The 18,775-nt window shown below is 48.5% G+C and overlaps 2 protein-coding genes across 21 annotated transcripts in view; one reads left to right on the top strand and one right to left on the bottom strand.

Moving 5' to 3' along the window:
- The window catches only part of LOC141578440 (uncharacterized), a 147,687-nt gene extending 141,698 nt beyond the window's left edge, over nucleotides 1-5,989 (bottom strand). For all 6 annotated transcript variants that reach the window (XM_074368893.1, XM_074368890.1, XM_074368892.1 and 3 more), the window contains exons 1-4: nucleotides 3,438-5,989; nucleotides 878-964; nucleotides 371-531; nucleotides 34-80 (exon numbers count right to left, since the gene is read on the bottom strand). In XM_074368893.1, the coding sequence (XP_074224994.1) occupies nucleotides 34-80; nucleotides 371-531; nucleotides 878-964; nucleotides 3,438-3,479 (337 nt within the window). In that variant the 5' untranslated portion in view covers nucleotides 3,480-5,989. The remainder of the gene's footprint in view (nucleotides 1-33; nucleotides 81-370; nucleotides 532-877; nucleotides 965-3,437) is intronic.
- Nucleotides 5,990-6,328: 339 nt separating this feature from the next.
- Nucleotides 6,329-17,528, top strand: LOC141578441 (GDP-fucose protein O-fucosyltransferase 2-like). 15 transcript variants are annotated; one of them, XM_074368909.1, is made up of 6 exons: nucleotides 6,329-6,572; nucleotides 6,901-6,962; nucleotides 7,962-8,194; nucleotides 10,323-10,424; nucleotides 11,317-11,446; nucleotides 13,043-17,526. In XM_074368909.1, exons 1-4 carry the CDS (start codon nucleotides 6,483-6,485, stop codon nucleotides 10,328-10,330), a joined length of 393 nt encoding a protein of 130 aa, XP_074225010.1. In that variant the 5' UTR covers nucleotides 6,329-6,482; the 3' UTR covers nucleotides 10,331-10,424; nucleotides 11,317-11,446; nucleotides 13,043-17,526. The 15 variants fall into 15 exon arrangements, 13 of the variants coding, with proteins under 13 accessions (XP_074225010.1, XP_074225008.1, XP_074225001.1 ...); XM_074368907.1 differs by having other exon boundaries at nucleotides 10,323-10,489; nucleotides 13,043-17,524; XM_074368900.1 differs by lacking the exon at nucleotides 10,323-10,424 and having other exon boundaries at nucleotides 11,389-11,446; nucleotides 12,354-14,325; nucleotides 15,036-17,521.
- Nucleotides 17,529-18,775: the final 1,247 nt, after the last annotated feature.

Raw genomic sequence — 18,775 nt, 5'->3', positions numbered from 1 at the left:
GGCTGTCTAGTGTGTCCCAGCCCATCAACACACCTGCGGGATGGTTAACATCATTCCAGTTTTGCAGATTAGGAAACAGGCTGAAAGAGACGGGGGTTGGCTTTGGGTGCACAGTTAATTTAATTGCCACTGGACCCCTCAATTCCCACTGCCTGAAGGCACCATGACCCTCACAGGGACCCTGCAGTGCTGACAGCCTAGCACCCTGATCAAAGGGACCCTGCGGGAGTGGGAACCTCTCTGAGTTTGGAGAGTTCCCTGCACCGAGATTCCATGCATCAGCCGGCTCCAGCTCACCCCAGGTTAACGTCTCCCCAGCTGTGTAGTCCCCCGACCCGCTTACCTCCCTGCCAGGCACCCCCGTTCTTACCACCGAGTGTACTGCAGGAATTCAGGCACAGGGATGCCCAAAGCAACACGAGCCCAACGGCTGTACAAACAGCAGACTCCCAGCACCACCTTGGCTCCATGGGGATAGTAGGTGTCCTCACCTTTCATGTACCTAAGGCAATCTGTTTCTTCAGCTGGAGGCTATAGAGAAAAATAAAAGGTCCAAAACATTGTTCAGTGGGGAATTCCTCCAAGGACCTGACTTCAGTGTCTACAACCAGTTGTGCTGGCCGCTCTTACCCCCGGACTTTGGGTGAGGTGGATTATTGATCAGCACAATCGCCGGTGGCCCCGCTCCTGGGCTTGGCTGCCCAGAGGGGCTGGGGGAATGGGTAAGGCCAGGGCAATCAGGAAAAGCACAGAGGACCTGACATCTCGCCTCCGCAGTTGTAAACCCTTCCCCAAATCTCAAGGCATTGGACAGAGTGCAGCCACCACAATAATGAGATGTTCCCATCTCTTCACTCACTCCTGTTGGTTCACTTACGTGCTGAGCATCCACTGGGTCACAGGACATGACACACAGGATGGCCAATGGGACAGGCTTGGTACTTCCCCCTGGATCCTGTTCAATCTGATGGAAGAATGATCACTCATAAACGGTTTCTCAAAAGGATACATAGACAGGAGACAAACTGCAGAGTGAATCAAATTTTAAAATATAAATGAAGATCCCCCAGTCTCCCCGCCTAAGGTTAACAGCATAAAGAAAATAGATCTTGCCTTTGATCACCAAGGTAGTGGTCACCCTCTCTCAGGAGGAAAGGAGAGTTAATCTTTGAGCAGGACACAGAATTGCTCCATCGAATTGGACCAGGACCTCTGCATTCATTCAGCAAATCTGTATAAGCTCCTACTACTTATGGGAATCTAGTAACTATACCCGTTCCCAAGGCTCTTGGGCTTTATTAGTCAACAAAATAGACACGACTCCCCATCACTGGGGTCTCAGAGTTTTAGCAGAGAAAACAGGCAACATGATGGGGGTAGCAAGAGCTTGGGGAAAAATAAGAGTGATATGAGCAAAGTCAGGTGATGGTGGTGGGGTGGGAGGCAGGCAGGAGGGAATAAGGCAATCCTGGCAGATCTCAAGGAGTAATGAACTTGAAGCAGAATAGATCCGGAGGAAGAAGGAAGAGCCGGAGCCAGAGGCCCCCAGAGTGATGGGGAGAGTGTGGGCGGAGAGGCAGAACAAGCCGGGTCCTCGAAGACTTTGGGACGACTTTGGCTCCTAATGGAATGGTGACCATTTTAGTGAGTTTTGATGGGATGGGTGATGTCCAATTTATGCTTTTGTTTTGGGTTTTCTTGGGAGGAGGTTAATTTATTTATTTTAGTGAAGGTGCTGAGGTTTGAACCCAGGATCTCATGCATGCTGAGCATGCACTGTATCACTGAGCTACACCCACCCCCTCAAATGTATGCTTTTATAGGCTCCCTCTGACTCTGTGTGGATGAGATTGTAGAAAAGCAAAGATGGAAGTAGTAGGCTATTTTGTGTCCAACAAGGGGCTGAAAGTGGCTCCTAGGAGGGCGGGGAACAGGGAGTACGTGGTTAATGAATTCAGAGTAGCCAGAATTTTCTAACAAGCTGGATTTGCTGTCTGTGTGTGTGTAAGAGAAAGAGAGAGAAAGAACATGGTTCCAACATCTGGACCTGGAAAATGGCATGGATGTCCTCTCCATCCACAGGAGATGGGACAAAATGGGGCTGAGCAGGTGGAAAGGGGCTGGAATCAGCTCAGTTCTTCAATATCATGATTAAGGAGTCTATTAGATATTGCCACAGAAATGCCTAATAGGTAGAGGAGTCTGGTCTTTTTTTTTTTCTTTCTTTTTAACATTAAAAAATATAATTTAAATGTATTAATTTTATTATGTGAATGGATTTGGAATTTTATTTCATGCCAAGGTATATGTTATAATAGCCAAATGGAAAATATATCAGAAAAGGGGAGAAATGAGGGCTTTCACAAAAACTGACTGTCCGTAACGTAGGTAAAATTTCAACGAAAGAGTCTTCAGTGCAAAATCCTCATCTTGGTGTTACATAAAATTAAATGAAAAAGGACTATGTTGATGTATCATTATTTCATGTTACATAATAGCCCCAAACAAACACACTGTTTAACTATGAGGCTTGTAGAAATACTATTCACTTTATTGACATAAATACAGAAATGCAGAAAGGTTCTAAGGTAGAATAAGCATCTTAGTGGAATTAATAGAGATCTGAGCATTTCACATGATATGTATGGACTGATTCAAAATTTGGAAAAGTAATTTACACAGTAGAACATACGTAAGAATGTGAAAGCAAGATGAATGAAAGAAAAAGAATATGAGTATCAGGGAGAGAGTTCCAAATGGAAAAGGCCAATCAGGGAGTTTTGGACAAATCGAGAAATTGATGGCATGTCAATTTCCAATTCTGGTTGCTTCTACCAAAAGTATAGCAGTGAGATAGAGGAGAGACCCAGGACCCAACTCCGAGGCACATTCGCAGAAAATATTTGGGAAAAAGAGGAGACGTTGGCAAAAGACCAGCCAGTGGATCGAAAGCAGAGCGATGGGCTGGAGGCCAAGTGAAGCAGGAACACGGGGGAGGAGAAATGGAAGAGCCGGGTCAAATGCTGCCAAAGGGCCATGCATGATGAAGACTAAAAACTGACCACTATATTTAGCAACGTGGGGTCACTGATGGCCTTGACAGCGCAGTTTCCATAGAGCGAGGGATCAGGGGAAAAGCCAGAGTGGGTGCAAAAGGGAATGGCTCAAGAGAATATGCAGACAGTGAGTTTAAACGACTCATTAAAGATTTGCTGCAAAGACATGGGGTGGCAATTGGTGGGGGCCAATTAGAGTCAAGGAGTGCTGTTTGTTTCTTTTAAGAGGATGGACTTTTATATACTGATAGGAGCCAACTAGCAGTAGAACAAAATAGATGAGGTAGTGACAGAGAGGATGGATGTGGGAGTGACAGCCCGGAGAAGATTGTATGGATGGGCCCCCTGGTGACTTTTGGATGACCTGGCTTTCGATGTCACCTGTAATAAGAGGTGGGGCAGCGAGAGTGAGGTCACAGACATCAGAAGGCGAGCGGATGTGCTGGGAGTTGCTGGTGAAAGTTCTTTTCTCTTGGCTTCAGTTTGCTTGGTCAAAGTAGAAAAGTAAACTTACCAGCTGAGGGACGAGAAGGAATAGTTACTGGAGTCATGAACAGAAGATATGAAAGAGACTTCAGGGACAATGGGACAGTGAAAAGAGCAGAGGGAGACGGGGGGAGTGTGCTCTCAGAAAGTTACGTTTTATCTTTGAGGTCCCCAAGTGTTGGATGTGTGATTGCCCTTCCAGCTGTCCACGAAATAAAAATTGAGTATGGTTCAGGGAAAATGCTATTTCATTCTAAGAGGCTGCCTGTTTCTCAGGAACGGTCATCTTAAACTGCAAACACTACAAAAATGTTGAAAAGAAGAACTTGTGTACCCAATGACCCACTATTTTCTATAAATTTGGTTGCTATTTAGTTCCCCTATCAATACCACAGAACCGATACTGCCTAGGATGGAGATACATCGATGCTTAAATGGAAATGAAATCTGTATCTTTTTCCTAAACTCCATGGCTTCCTTAACATCCCATTCCCCTTGGAATTTAGGGGTGTCCGGTATAAGAAATAAGAAACAGTTTGAGAAAATCCCGGCTCAGAATTACACAGCACAACCTCAGCTCAGAAGTATACAGCCATAAAAATGTTTAGAAGCAAAACTCCATAACTACTCTTAAAGAATTTTGCAAACCTGGGCCTGCCCAGATGTTTCCAAACTGGAAAGGTACTCCAATCAGTTGACCGGTACGGGAACCAGAGGCTGGTCAGCCTTTTCTGTAAAAGCCAGAGACTAAATATTTTCAGTTTTGCAGATCATTTTGTTGTAACCATGCAGGTCTGCAATAAGAAAGCGAAGAGCACTGGGAGACACGAAACAAATGGGCATGCCCACACCCTCCCTTCCACTCAGGGCAGCTTCTCTGTGGTGGGGAGCTTTGCCACAATGACTTGTTTCTTTGTTTCCATTGGTTTCTTTGTTTCCACCTTACTGCTCAAACTCAGAACTTCAAGTGAGCCTGGTCCTTCAGCATCCATGCAGAAAGAAGGCTGAGTGGGGGTGGGGATCCCACCTGACAGAGAAGAGAGATGGCTTGTCACCATGACATGAGACAATCACACCTTCCGGGGTGAAAGGGAACAAAGATAAGGGAGGGGCACAGCAGTGGGACCCCTGGGTCACCTGCCAGGCTTGCTCTCCCTCCACGGCCACCCTGGGGGCCTGGGTGGTGTTTGAACTCAGCTACAGTGATTAGGCTGAGGGGACTCAGGATAAAGGACCCTCCGTCTCCACACCGGGTTCCAAACGCAGCCTCTCTAAGTCTACCCTCTGAATTTCTGGAACTCAGCTGGAAGAATACATGATCAGGCCAGACCCAGAGCCCAAGCCAAACACGACAAGGGTCACGTGGGGTTGTAACCCCGTGCTCAGCGGTCGGGGTCTCCTTGCAAATCTGCAGAAATCCCTGTTCTGCCTCTTTCCTGGGAGAAACCCCACATCTCTTCCTGCTCTGTCTGTTCTTCTCTTGAGGCTATTGTCCTGGAGGGATGCAGAGTCCTTGAACCTGGCCCTCCAAACGTACATAAGCAGCCTGTTCAATAAAACAAATTATGCACTTTTTCACATTTGCCAGTTTTTTGATTCCAGAAAGGCTGCGGGACTCTTTATCACTGTCTCCTGTGCCCCCACCACTTGGTGGCCCTCTCCTCATGGAAACACGATTTCCCACAACTGCACCCTGCCTCCCTGCTTGTCAGAGGGGAGTGACCCACAAAGACACAGGTGTTTGTGAGGATCCTGTCCCCCAGCAGAAAGCCTACTCCTGGAGCCACGGACAGGGATCTGGCCTCCTGAGCCGCTCAGCTCTAATTGAAAGCCTAAACTGGGGACCCCGAACATTGCTGACTGACTTTCTGAGTCACCTGGGCTGGAAGGGCCTGATTTTTCTTTCCAAGAATGGATGTAGCGCAGCCTCCATTTTCAGGGCTGACATTCATGACGTATCTAGTTCCCCCAAATGCACCCCAGGAAGGAAAGGCCCTTCCATCCCACTGGTTAGAAACCCAGCCCAGGGGAGTTCCGAAGCACTGCATTGCTGTCAGGTCCAGCATCCCTGCAGAGTGGCCCCTGCCCCTGAATGAGCCCCTTCCCTGGGCCTTCCCTGCCTCGACATGACCACACCCCAGGTGGTGCTGGGGAAGGCAGGGAGTGCAGTGAGGGGAGGGGGGAAGCAGAGCCCCTTGCTCTGGAGTGAGGAGACCACAGAGAAAGGCACACATCACCCCGACCCTATACCGCAAACTCTTAGCCCCGCCAACACAGGGGCCGCTCTGCGCCCTCTCACCGTGGCTCTCCTGTGAGACTGCACCCAACCCGACATCTGGCACCCAAGCCCTACCTCCCCTCTTATGACAGATCCCGTCTTCTTGGAAACTGCCTAGCAGCGCGTATTCAAGGCCGGCAGCGGGCCTGGCGGATCTGCACTTCAGGTGCCCTACCTGGCCAGCCGTGAGTGCCTGGGCTCAGTCCTCTTTCTTGCCCACCGGTAGCCTGGGTCCACGTCCGGTGCAAGCGGAGGCCACGGAGCCCAGGCTGATCCCCACACACGGACAGGTGAGGGTGCCCCCGCCTCGCTGCCCCGCTGCCCCGCCCACTGTTGGCAGCAACACCCCAGCCTCCGGCCGGCGCCACATGCAGGTCAGGACTTCCGCGCGGCCCTGCCCTCCCCGGCCCCGCCCAGCTGTCCCATAAGCCTCCCCCCACCCCCGTCCTGGCTGTGCCCTGGCTCCCATTGGCTCCGCAAGTTCTGCCCTCGCACAACTAGACTCGGGAGGACGCACGACGCAAGCGCTAGGGGAGGGCCCCGCGGAGTTGCCATGGTTACAGGCGCCACGCTCTGCGCGGGCCGGCGTGCACTTCTGGGGCGGGTAGCGGGCTCCGGAAGTGTGCAGCTGCCCGGGACCATGGCGGTGCTTGCTGCTGGGGATGGCGGCTTGCTCGGCCGGGCGACTAGTTCTGGCCTGGTCAGTCGGCGGCCGACATCCTGTCTGGGGCGGCGTCCCACAGACGGTAAACGTACGTCCGTGCCGTCGGTGGGGCCGGCGGACATGAACCGGGGTGGGATCGGGGTTGGGGCGGTGGCCGGGGAGGGCTGTGGTGCCGGGGAGCGTGTTGGGGCGGGGCGGGGCAGGGCTTGGGCACAGCCTCAAGCTTTCCTCCCCCTCAGGCCCTGGGGCTGGGGCCGCGAGTCTGGGTCTCCCTTGGTGGCCGCGGCCTCCCAGAACCCCCCGGGAAGGGCAGGCGGAGGACCCATCATAGATGAAGCGGGGCCTTACCCGGGTTTTGAAGAGCCCCAGAATCAGATGTTGGAATGGGGTGGCTTATCAGTCTTGTTTCTCTGCAGGGAAATTTCAGTTCCATCCAGATGTTGGTTCCTTCAGTCAACCTCAGGAATAAGACACAAGGGTCAGTGCCGATAAGCAGTTATCTAAGGCTTGACTCAAAATAAACTATGCGGGGTGTAGGGATGGTAGATGGGACCCTCCCTCTTGAAGTTAGCAGTCTTCTGGAATTAGAGGCCCCAGTTGAGGATTACATCCTCATCTGCAGTAATGGAGTTTGTGAGAAACACACAGAGAAGGGAGGGGTGTGGTGGCGGTAACTCATTACAGAATCCAGGACCCTTGCCTGGCTCTTGTGTAGAAGAGTCTCGCCTTGGATAGGGCAACAGTTATCAAAGTGTATCCAAGGCCCCTGAGGTGCAAGACCATTTTCATAGAAACGCCGGGATGTCACCTGCCTTTTGCACACTCTTGCTCTCCCGAGTTCCTGCGGGGTTTTCCAGCGAAAACCTGGCCTGCGATATCACAAAACAGGGAATGCAGAGGCAGATAGGAGAATTCAGCTCTCACCAGTCCAAAAGAGATTTGCAGAAATTAAAATCACTGCTATTCTTCTCACTAATGATTTTTCTTTTGAAAAATAGAATTATATTTTGTTTAAGAGTATTAATGGTAACTTACAGTAGATTGTTAATATTTTTAAGTGAATTCATACACTTTTTCTAACTTCTTGTTTAACTTCTAACACAGGAAATATTGATAGATTAAACTCACATAAATAGCAGCCTTTTGGAGTTCTCAGTAATTGTTAAGAGTGTATAGGGTTCTGTAGAACAAGAAGTTTGAGAGCCCCTGGAGAACGGGTGCTCAGATGCTAGTCGGGTGCTTAGTGGTGTTAGACGGATGCCAAGATGTCTTCCGCAACTGCTCCCGGACTTGAAGTAATTGGCCACATGGAGATGGGTGGGCAGTGCCTCCACTTTACAAACCAGAAGCTGCTGAACGTGTCTGGAGTCTAGGCCATGGGCTGTGCAGGGATTCCCGTTGTATCTGTTCTATCTAAGCCTGGATTCCTGTGCAGAGGCCTGGCCCTGAAGACCCGCTCTCCTTTGCTCCCTGCCAGGTACCTTCTGTGTGACTTCAACCCTCCAGAGGGCTTCAACCTCCGTAGGAACGTCTGCATCCACATTGCCTTCCTCCTGAAGACCCTGCTGAAGATGGAGGAGCCGGTACTGGTGCAATTCCCTTGGGGCCACCTCTACCACTGGCAGAGCCCCGATCCCTGGTCCGACTCCTTTGACCTCCCAAGTCTCAACAGAAACATCCCTGACATTGAGTACGAGCAGTTCATTGCAGGTGAGGTGGTGGTCATTTAACTGGGGCCAGGTGGTCTTTGTTCTGGTTCCGATCTGAACATCGGGCCATCTTACTTTGGACTTGTCGGTCTGCTTAGGGGCCCTGCTCATGTTTCCTTCACTGCAGGTGAATTTGGTTTTTCCATAGTTTTTTCGGGAAGTCAATTTGAAGTGTATGAGCTCTATGTCCCCTCCCCTCTGAAAACCCTGGCCTCCTGGTGAGATGGAGCGGTGACAAGGAGGCCACTGCCACAGAGGCCCTTGTCCCAGAAAGAGTCGCTCGCTGTGCACTCAGGGCTGTTCTTACCTGTAGGAAAACACGATGTGTGTGTAACATGGGCCACGTGCTGGAGAAGATATGTAACTGCCCATCCAGTATAATTTGGTCCTGCTCAAGCTACCCATTTTAAATTTTGTAAGAGGGAAGAGTTCAAGATTTTCTTTGAATAAAGGTATTTAGAGCTTATCAATTTTTTTTAAATTGAAATGTGATTGATTTACAATGTTTTGTTAGTTTCAGTTATACAGCTGTTTTGTTAGTTTCAGGTATGCAGCATAGTGATTCAGTTGTACATATACATAGTCTATTCTTTTTCAGGTTCTTTTCCATTATATGTTGCAAGATACTGAATATTCTTCCCTGTGTTCTACAGTGAATCCTTGTCGTTTGTCTGTTTTACATATAGTAATTTGTATCTGTTAATCCCAAACACCTAAGTTTGTTTTATAAGCCTGTGAGTCTGTTTTTTGTTTTATAGATAAGTCCATTTGTATCATGTTTTTAAAAATTCCACATATAAATGATATCATATGATACTTGTCTTTGTCTAACTTATTTCACCTATTGAGATAATCTCCAGTTCCATCCATGTTGCTGTAAATGGCCTTATTTCCTTCTTTGTTATGACTGAGTAATATTCTGTTATATCTAAATACCACATCTTTTTCCAGTCATTTGTCAGTGAATGTTTAGGTTGCTTCTAGGTCTTGGCCATTGTAAACAGTGCTCCTGTGAAAATTGGGGTGCAGGTATCTTTTGGAATGAAGGTTCCCTCTGGATATATGCCCAGGAGTGGGATTGCTGGATTAGGTGATAAGCCTTTTTTTTTTTTTTGTCTTTTGAGGAATCTCCATACTGTTTTCCACAGTGGCTGCACCAAACTACATTCCCACCAACAATGTAGGAGGGTTTCCTTTTCTCCACAGCCTCTCCGGCATTTATGGTTTGTGGACTTTTGAATGATGGCCATTCTGACTGGTGTGAAATGATAACATTGTAGTTTTGAGTTGCATTTCTCTGATAATTGAACGATATTAAGCATTTTTTATATGCCTATTGGCCATCTGTGTGTCTTCATTGGAGAATTGCTTGTTTAGTTGTTCTGCCCATTTTTGGATTCGGTTGTTTATTTTTTTCTTATTAAGTTGTATGAACTATTTATATAGTCTAGAAATTAAGCCATGGTCAGTCTCATCTTTTGCAAATATTTTCTCCCATTCCATAGGTTGTCTTTTAGTTTTACTTATGGTTTCTATTGCTGTGCAAAAGTTTATAAGTTTAATTAGGTCTCATTTATTTATTTTGGCTTTTATTTCTGTTGCTTGGGTTGCTTAGATTGCCCTACAAAAACATTGCTGAGATGTATGTCAAATAATGTTTTGCCTATGTTTTCTTGTGAGAAGTTTATAGTGTCGTGTGTAATATTTAAGTCTTTAAGCCATTTTGAGTTTGTTTCTTTTTGGTTTTTTTGCGACTCTATTGTATGCTTTTGATTTGTGGTTACCTTATTCTTCAAATATATCAGCCCATTACTATATCTATTTCCTTTAGACTGATAATCACGTAGGCTCCAACACATCCTAAGAATAACGAAGAAAAAAAAAGAAAGAAAAAAATCTACATTTTCTTGCTCCCCTCTCCCATTCCCAACTTTTTTTATTTTGATGTCCTTTTTCATTTTTACATCTTTATGTTTATTCTCTTGCAACTCGTTTTTGGATTTCCAACTATGGTTTTCCTGTTTCTATAGCATCCTGCTTCCTTTCTGTTTAGAATAGAACCTTTTAATGTCTCTGTTAGGTTCAATATTGCTGAGTTATCTCACCTCCCCCTCCCCCCTTCCCCCCAGGCCTCTGAATCCTCAGTCCAGGGAAGCTAAACCATTCTAGCCTTCATCGGTTCTGGGAAAGCAATCTTCAGAGTGGGAAAAGACATTGAAAAATAATATTCTGTGAGTTGCACTCTACCCTTGCCCAGAGATGAGAAACATCTGAAGGTGGAGGAAAACAGTTGGAGGTGGGGAACACAAAGTCTTTTCTCCTTTTGCTACTGAAGAAATGATTGCTTTTGTAATTAGTGATGATGCCCTTTAAATTGGTGAGATCGAGATTCCACAGCTTCAGCGCCTGTGAATAACCAGCTGGGAGAAAGCTCTCTAGGGCCCCTGCAGTGGGAAAGGCAGCCCCTCTGAGCACCTGTTGTTCTGTATTCTTCCTGCCTCCACACGGGTTCCCTAGGCACCGTGCAGGACGATGCAGTTACCCAAGGTGGAGGACGGGGAGACCCCTGCTGTGTGGCGAGCCACAGGAGCCCACACTTGAAGGACAAAATGTAGAGTAGTGGGGCGGTCATAGGAACAGGGGATGGTTGAGACCCAGGATGGTGTCCTGGAGTCCAGCAGCCAAGGCTGGTGGGGCAGATGGGGCCCTGGGGCATGGGCAGTCCTTGAGGGATCTGAAGCAAAGATAGGAACCAAGAGACTGGATTCGTGTGGGGGTACGGCACCCCTTGGATGCTGCGGGGCAGCTCAGTGGGCCCAGGGGGAGCGGGCACTTCCCCAAAGCTGGGTTGACAGGTCACAACCAACTCACTGGGGACCGAGAGGCACTGAGTCATTTTTAACTTTTTGTCCCTCTTCCTGGAAAAGAAACTGCTGCCTGTTAAATAGCCTGTGTCGTTAGTGAGAATTAAAGACATGAAGCAAGATTGCCTCAAAAGTCATCCATTGTGTAGTTGTTAATAAGGGTCAAATGAAAACTTGAATAGATGAAATGAAGCATTCATCAGAGGATTTGAAACTCCTTTAAAATAAAAATTCTTGCTGCCTTTGTTCTTCATTTCAGGGTTCACTTGGTGATAATAATCATAACCAAAGCAACAGCAAACCCTTACAGTACTCTGTCCTGCTGTTCCAGGAACGCTGTGTTCATGACAACCCAATGAGTTGGCACCACTATGAGTTCCACTTTAAAGGTAAGGACATTCATTAATCACACGGCTAATAAATGGCAGAGCTGGGACTTGAACCCGAGCTCTCTGGCCCCAGAGACCCCTCTCAGCCCCTTCACTGCAGCTCATCACTTGGCATGCCCGACACAGGCCAGCATTTACGAGCAGTGTGACCTTGGCCAAGGCTGCTTCACTGCTTGGTCTCTGATTCCTCATCTGTAGAATGGGGGTGTGGGCAGTGAACTCTGTGAGCTCAGTGGTCACTTCCTCCAGCTCTGCAATTCTACTGCTTTGAGTTAGTATAGTAAGTGTCCGAGCCCCTACATGGCCCACACATGGGCTGGCGCTTTGCTAGGCCCTGGGTTACGGAGCAAAGTAAGATCCGCCTGCTCCTCCGAGGAGCCTGTGTCCCTCCACGGCAAACAGCTGCGAGGCCCAGGCTCCCTCGCTGGCGGTCGGGGGCTGGGCAGGAAAGTCTGATAAGAGAAGATGGAGGCAGAGCCCCTCCGGGAACAGTGGTGGCCACACAGCTCTCAGGAGCGAGAGCCTCTGTCCAGGCTGCTGACAGGGGGATCCTCATGAGGCCAGTATTCCCCCCAACCTAAGCCCTCAGGACAAAGATCCAGCCATCCCTGCAGTGTCACCATAGAGCCAGTCCATCCTCATCACTGTGCCTCTGTGCTCCTTTGTCCTCGGGCCTCTCTTCCCCCTACACCCAGAAGACTCTTCTCCCTCTCTTCTCTGAGTGCCCCCTCACTTCACCCGTGGTCCCTGCTTCCTGGGCCACCATCACTGGAGTTGACGCTTTGCACCTTCACAACCCCGTTTGATCAGGAGCCTGGGTTGGCCTCCTTGTGCTCACTTTCCACCTTCAGATGATTGCTCCTCCCCTCGTGGGAGCACATGGAAAACCCAGATCCTTTCCTAGCAGTGCCTGCCACCCTGGCCTCCCTGCTCATCTGCCTCAGTCAGGAGCACCTGGACCACCAGCTCTGTATTGCCTCGCCTCCTACCATCAAGACGTCAAAGTTCATTCTCCTTCCACCTCCCAGTATGGTCATTGTAGGGTCTTCTTCTCCATCAGCCTGAGCCAGCCACCCCCCATTCACCCTACCCCCGGGCTCATACCCGGGCGTGTCTCCACCCCAGGTCCAGCCTCTCTCCTTTAAGTGCCCACCTCTAGCCGTCCAGCTTCTTCTCCACCAGCCTCCCTGGCCCTCCTTCACCCTCACTGGGGCATCATGCGCTGACTCCTCTGCTTTCCTGCCTGTCCACGTTCCTCTTACTTCCACTTCCCCACCTTCCAGCTCTGCATCCACAGTCAGCACTCTCTTTATGACAGACAAAACGCCCTTGAGCCTTGACCTTTTCAGTTCCTCACCAGGCCGACTTCCATCTCGGTTCACCCAGCTCTACTTGTTCTGAGCCTGCAGGCAGCAGGCTCTCCCAGCACAGATTTCCAAGACTACAAATCAATGCCCACCATGTTGCCGCTGCCAGGCAATCCTCCAGGATTTCTATAGTGAGCACATTTCCCCACTTATCACTCAGTGGTGTCAACATTCTCTGCTCTCTGCACACCTCTAACCTTCCCTCTGTCTCTTCCCTGACTCCCAGCAGATGGTCATGCCTCCTGCTTCAGAGAGAATGACATGTCACTGGAAAGGAACTCGCTCACCTGCAGCAAATCTGCTCACCTCACCTTTTATCTGTCCCTTTCCCACCTGGACTGTAGCTGTAGTTGTTCTTAATTCAGTGAGTTTAGTTGACATATATACACACAGTTAAAAGCATAGCACACTATCGGCTACCTTCTAGGGGTTACTTTTTCAATTTAACATGGAGTGTGTGATTCATCCACTTCATTGCATGTACCTGCAGTTCATTTGTTTTAACTGATCTTAAATGTTGTGTGTGTGAAAGTAACACAAGGCAAGGGTAAGCCAGGATTCAGGATGCTGGTTACTTCCTGTGAGAAGAGGCCAAGAGCAGGATAGGTAAAGAGGACACAGTATGTCACTGTCAATATTCCTGTTATGATGCTGGGTGATAGGTTCATAACTGTGTCTTATAATATTAATTTTAATACATAAATAATTCTGACAGGCAAATAAGATGAGAATGTGTCATGAACGAAGACATACAATGGGTAATATTACATCATTATTGTTATGTAATCTTGTTATATTATATATTAATCATAATCTTACATTATTTGTTATGGGTTATATATTATATAGATGCATGAATAATATATTATGTATATAAACACCTACATATGCATTATATACTATCTGCTAATAAATAAACAGAAGATAATATGCTAGTATATCTTCTATTATGTATTATTTAATAAATAATAACATACTCTATCCTGTTATATGACATGGAACATAATCTTTAATAAAATAAGAAATCTGTCAATATATATTGGTAATTAATAAAATATAAAAAAACAGCCCACAGCTTTTAACGCCGACACCGCTCCAGCTGTCACTGTGATTTCTCTTCCCTTTCATGGCCGAGGTCCTCACAGTGCTATCCGTTCCCCCTTTCATCTCCTTATCCTGAACCTTCCTCCTCCTCCCATCCCATGCTGCCTTCTGCCCCGTGGCCCCTCTAGTCTCCAGCGGCCTCTGGGGCACTGATCTGCGGGCACGGTCTCAGGCCCCAGCTCACCTGCCTGTCCGCCGCCTCTGCCACCGCTGGTGGGGGCGGGGCGGGGGTCAGAGTGCACCCCTTGTCCTGGAAGAGAACACAGCACAGACTGTGACCAGCAGCAGGTGTGGCCGGGAACTGCAGGACTTGGGGGAGAGCCAGACTGTCTGCATCCAGACCTGGGGCACTTGGAGTGTGAAGAAGCCCCGTCCTCACTGCCCCTGAAGTGAGGAAAACACCCTCAGGTGAGTTAAAGTGCTTATGACCTAGGTCTGTTGGCTGGAAAGGACAAACGGGCCCCTAAGGGGAGGGTAGTTGATGTTCCAGGCCCCACCAAAGCCCTAAGGGCTGGCGGGGAACCAGGCTGGACGCTCCACTGGACCCAGTGCCCCCTCGGGGGTGGGGCCTTCGGGAACAAGCAGAAAGCCCTCTGTCTCTGGGGGGGAACGGGGCAGTGTGGGAGCATCCCTGAAGCGAGTCAAGTGAAGTCAGGGCCTGTGGGATCCATTTGTATGGCCACATCGAGCCTCAGCAGAAGCCACAGCAGGAGTGGATTCCTGTCTCTCCAGCTGTCATCCTCGTGTCTGAGTGCCAGGCTTCAGACCCGATCCCCTGGGGCGCTAGGACAGTTATAGAAAGAGGCGGCTCGGGGAGGCCTCAAGAGGGTGGTACTGGCCTTGCTGCCAACACGATTACATGAAGATCAAACAATCCATCGATGGGAAGAAAATAAGAACCATGGTCACCTCTGGACCCCAAGCTTAGACGTGGTGCATGGGGGACATTTATCGACAATTCAGCGAGGTTCTGGCCAGAGCTAGAGGCCAGGGCAGCAAGCCGGGAGTGACCCTGAGGAGCATCATTGTGCAGAGGCTGGACTGGGTGTCTGCAGGCTCCTCCCAGGAGAAGCCTCAGAGTTTGGGAAGTGGCTAACATGGTTCCTTCATGTCACCAGCAAGTGGTGCCACCTGTGGAAAATCAGCTGTGATCCTGAGATGGGTCAGCCCTGGGTGATGTGATAAAGGCTCCTACAAGAGGGGGCGCCAGATGGACAGTGAACCAACCAACAGGCTGATGAGATTCCCACCTGTGTTTATCGTGCTTTCGTAGCCAAAAATGAGGAGAGAGTTGAATGGCTCACCATGAATATTTTAACAACTTTAGAGAGTTCCATGTCTCACTGCATTTAAGTGTCACCTGGAAGAATTCAAGCAGTGTCTAGACCCAGGGGAGGCAAACGGCCTCTCGGTTCCTCTTCAACCTGGCAAACCCAGCAGCCCTCTATGGCCAGACCTTGGCAAGTGCCTTCCCTTGTTATAACAAAACCCTTCCCCCGCACGCCTGTGGTAAGCTTTTGTTTTTTTTTAATTAATGGGAATGAAGGTACCTTACAGCCTCCACAGACTTTTCCTTAGGGCTTCTCTCCTTAGACCCGGGCCCCCCGCTGCCCTGGGTCCTGCACTGCAGAAGGTTCCCCTGGCCCTGACACTTCCTCTGGCCACGCCCTCCATCGGGTGGAGTCAGCAAGGCCAAGGGGACATGGTCATTGGCTCCATCCCATGCTCTAGAAACCCAGGACGCCGAATGCCCTGCCTCAGCAGCCCCTGACCCATTTCTAGTGCCTGCACCGGCTCTCCCCGGAGTTCAGATTCCCAGGACTCACAGAGAGGCCAAAGGGCAGCTGTTTGCATGGAGGTTATAGGCAGAGCCCGGACGTGAAATCTGAGTGTCCCCCTGTGCACATCCAAGGCCACTTATGGCAAGGGATGGACCCAGCATTGGGAAGAAAAGGGTCAGGCTAGTGATCAGAGTCTGGGAATCAGCTCTCCCCACACACTCACTTTCTTTGCAGGACTCCCCTGAGTCTGGTTGTTCTAATTTTGAACCTGGCCTTCCCCCTTATAATGAATGTATATTTGTAAAGGCAGGACTTTAGAACCTACTGCACTTAAAATGTTTAGATATATAGAATGTGAGCTCCCAGGTATGCTCTGGCCCTGCACTTCCAAGGGTCCAGAGCATTTATGTTGGCTCTACTGAGACTGTAAGTGGCAAAGACCATCTCCAGAGAGGAGGGGCTCCTGCTTCACGGTCCGAAGTCAGGATCTTCTGAGCGGATAAAACAATGGACACTGAGACCCTCAATTGTAAATTGATTTAGAATAACGCCAAAGGTGTGTATGACGTGTGTGTGCGCACGCACGCACCTGGGGAATTTTGTGGTACATGACTGTGAGAGTGTGTGTGGCTGTGCGCGCACGCGCCTGGGGATGTGTGTGGTTGTGTGTATGCTATGTGTGTGTGTGCGTCTGAGGACGTGTATGGTTGTGTGTATGGTATGTGTGTGTGTGGTACATGAGTCCATGTACGTGTGTGTGTAGGGAATGTATGTGGGCCAGAGTCAGTGCGTCTGCACGTGTGTTTGTGTGTATGTGCATGCATTAGTTTTAACAGTAGAAGCTGTCCTTTAGAATTATGAAGTAGTAAAATTTGTATGATGTCTTTTGCTGTATAATTCAAAATTAAAAAAATCTTCAGTCACTAGAAATTTATTCCCCCCCGATTCTGACTTTATTTTTCCATATTGATATGTCTTCATTTTACTGATGAAGAAACTTAGCTTAGAGATGTTAACTGACTCAACCAAGGACATGGAGCTCGCGCACCCAGGGCCAGGACGCAGTCCAAGCCACGCTGCTCCAGAGGCCTGGAGCCCTACTCAAGATCACGCGTTGCCTCTTGGCGGGGGAACAGATTCTGATGGGCTGTGGCCAGCGTGCAGGCTGCCCAAACTGGGGACACGGGAAGCCGGGCAGAGAGTACCAGACAGCAGAGAAGAGTGAAGCCCTGCTCAGAAATTAGATACGTTCCTAGATCTTGGATGAGTAAGGAGGCTCAATGCTCATCCTTGATCCCTTTGCTGGTGGCCAAAAGGGGCCAAGGTCCACGAGAGCACTTCTGGGAGCTGCCTGCCAAAACCTGCAAAAGGACTGCTCAGGACTGGCTCTGCAGTAGGAGCAGAGGAAGGAAATGTCACCTCTTGGTGGACATTATTGGTTATGGCAGTAGGAGGCCTAGCAGCCTCGGTATAGTGGTGGCAGGACAGGGTCCTAGTGGATGATCGTTTTCACCTCTCTTAAAAATCATTGCTTCATATATTGTATCCATTTTGTGGTTTATTTTAGGGTGGTAAATATGGTCTCTGTTACTCCATATTAGCTGGATTGATTAATTTTTTTATTGTTAATTTTCTCTTCAATGATTTGGAAGCTATATTGCCTTTTAATGAAAATTCTCTCTAAATTTTTATAAATCATCTCTAAGTTCATAACTTTATATGTAATTGGACCAGTATTCCTATAACACTATCAAAACTGAAATAACCTATTAGATCCTGTTCCTCAATAATGATAAATTTAGCATATTTTACCTCTCTGCTGTTCCAGATAGTGTGTGTGTGCGTTTGTGTGTGTGTGTGTGTGTGTGTGTGTGTATGTGTCCTCCAGTTACAATGTTTAGACAGTTGCTTCCAGTTTGTTATATTAACAATGAAATATAGCTATAAACTTCCTGGATTTCATTGCTCACTACCACTATTTAATACCATGTCTTTCCCACTTTTGAGTTATTTACTTATCGGACTTTTCAAATCAACTGGACACATGATTGGCTAAGTTTTTTCGAGAAGTGGACTTGGAACACTTTCATGTCTATATGAAGCTTTATGTTCTCCTCCTCAACAACTCTCAGGGTGTTGTTGATGGCCCAAGCCTTGTTTTAAAATATGGCATTGTTTTTCATCACCAAAAAAACAAAAAAGTTTTCTTGATTTAAATTGCTGTCTTTTTATGACTGGCTAGTCTTTTCTGGTGGATAGAGATTTACTTAACCTTCCCCCTTCTTTTCGCCATAACTCGGATTCATTGAGATGCATGTTTTTACCATTTCTCAGATGGGCTTCCGCTTTGACTTCCACTTTAAACCATCACCCCACTCTTTTTCTCCATGCTTATTCCTGAAAAAGTGAGCTCTCTATCGGATTAAAGGTGGTTCCCGTCAGAGATGTGTGGCTCCCTGTCCAAAGGTCCAAATGAAGAGTAAAGGAAAGATTCCTGTTTCTGGTGGTTACATTTTGTCAGCTTAGAGATCTAGTTATCCGTGTGGCTGCGGTGGAATCTGCAATATCTTGGCTCAGAGTTTCCTTTTTCTGGCTTACTAGGGGAGCCGCAATAGCTGGGGTCACGGCGCTGTGGCCGTTGTCAGGATCCCGGGACTGAGGCAGCCCCTCTCCCCCCTTGTTATTTTGATCTTGCAAACTGGGTCCCAGCTATGCGAACCCTGCACCTGGCGGCCAGGATCGCCCCCCACGTGACGTGTCCCCAGTTCCTCGGCGTCCCTCACTGCTATCAGCTAGCTCCAGTAAGGGTGAGAGCTGGCTTCCACTGCGGTCTTTCCTCCTTCCTCTCCAGGCAGGCCGTCCTTTCCCACTAGTTGTCCCTATACTTTCTCTCCTGTGCTACATAAGCTGAAGGAATTCCTCAGGGTTTCCAGCAGGTACATGGCGCTCTTCTATGTTTGGACCCCTTCAGGGCTTGTAGTGGAAATTTAGGAGGTGGAAAGGAAGAGCTTGGGGGTTCTCCGTATCTAGGGGCTCCCTATCCAGCAGATTCAACTAACTGTGGTTTGAAAATATTC

This window comes from Camelus bactrianus, chromosome 8 (assembly GCF_048773025.1).
Source record: "Camelus bactrianus isolate YW-2024 breed Bactrian camel chromosome 8, ASM4877302v1, whole genome shotgun sequence".
Lineage (NCBI taxonomy): Eukaryota > Metazoa > Chordata > Mammalia > Artiodactyla > Camelidae > Camelus > Camelus bactrianus.
Note: the sequence above shows the minus strand (reverse complement) of the source record. Positions and strands in the feature narration are given on the sequence as shown.

Bases quoted from the DNA above. Each gene is read 5' to 3' on its own strand.
- LOC141578441 (XM_074368902.1), top strand. From the start codon at position 6,483: ATGGCGGCTTGCTCGGCCGGGCGACTAGTTCTGGCCTGGTCAGTCGGC. The intron at 6,573-6,900 runs GTACGTCCGTGC...GTTTCTCTGCAG, and splicing joins GCGTCCCACAGACGGTAAAC to GGAAATTTCAGTTCCATCCA. The intron at 6,963-7,961 runs GTCAGTGCCGAT...GCTCCCTGCCAG, and splicing joins CTCAGGAATAAGACACAAGG to GTACCTTCTGTGTGACTTCA.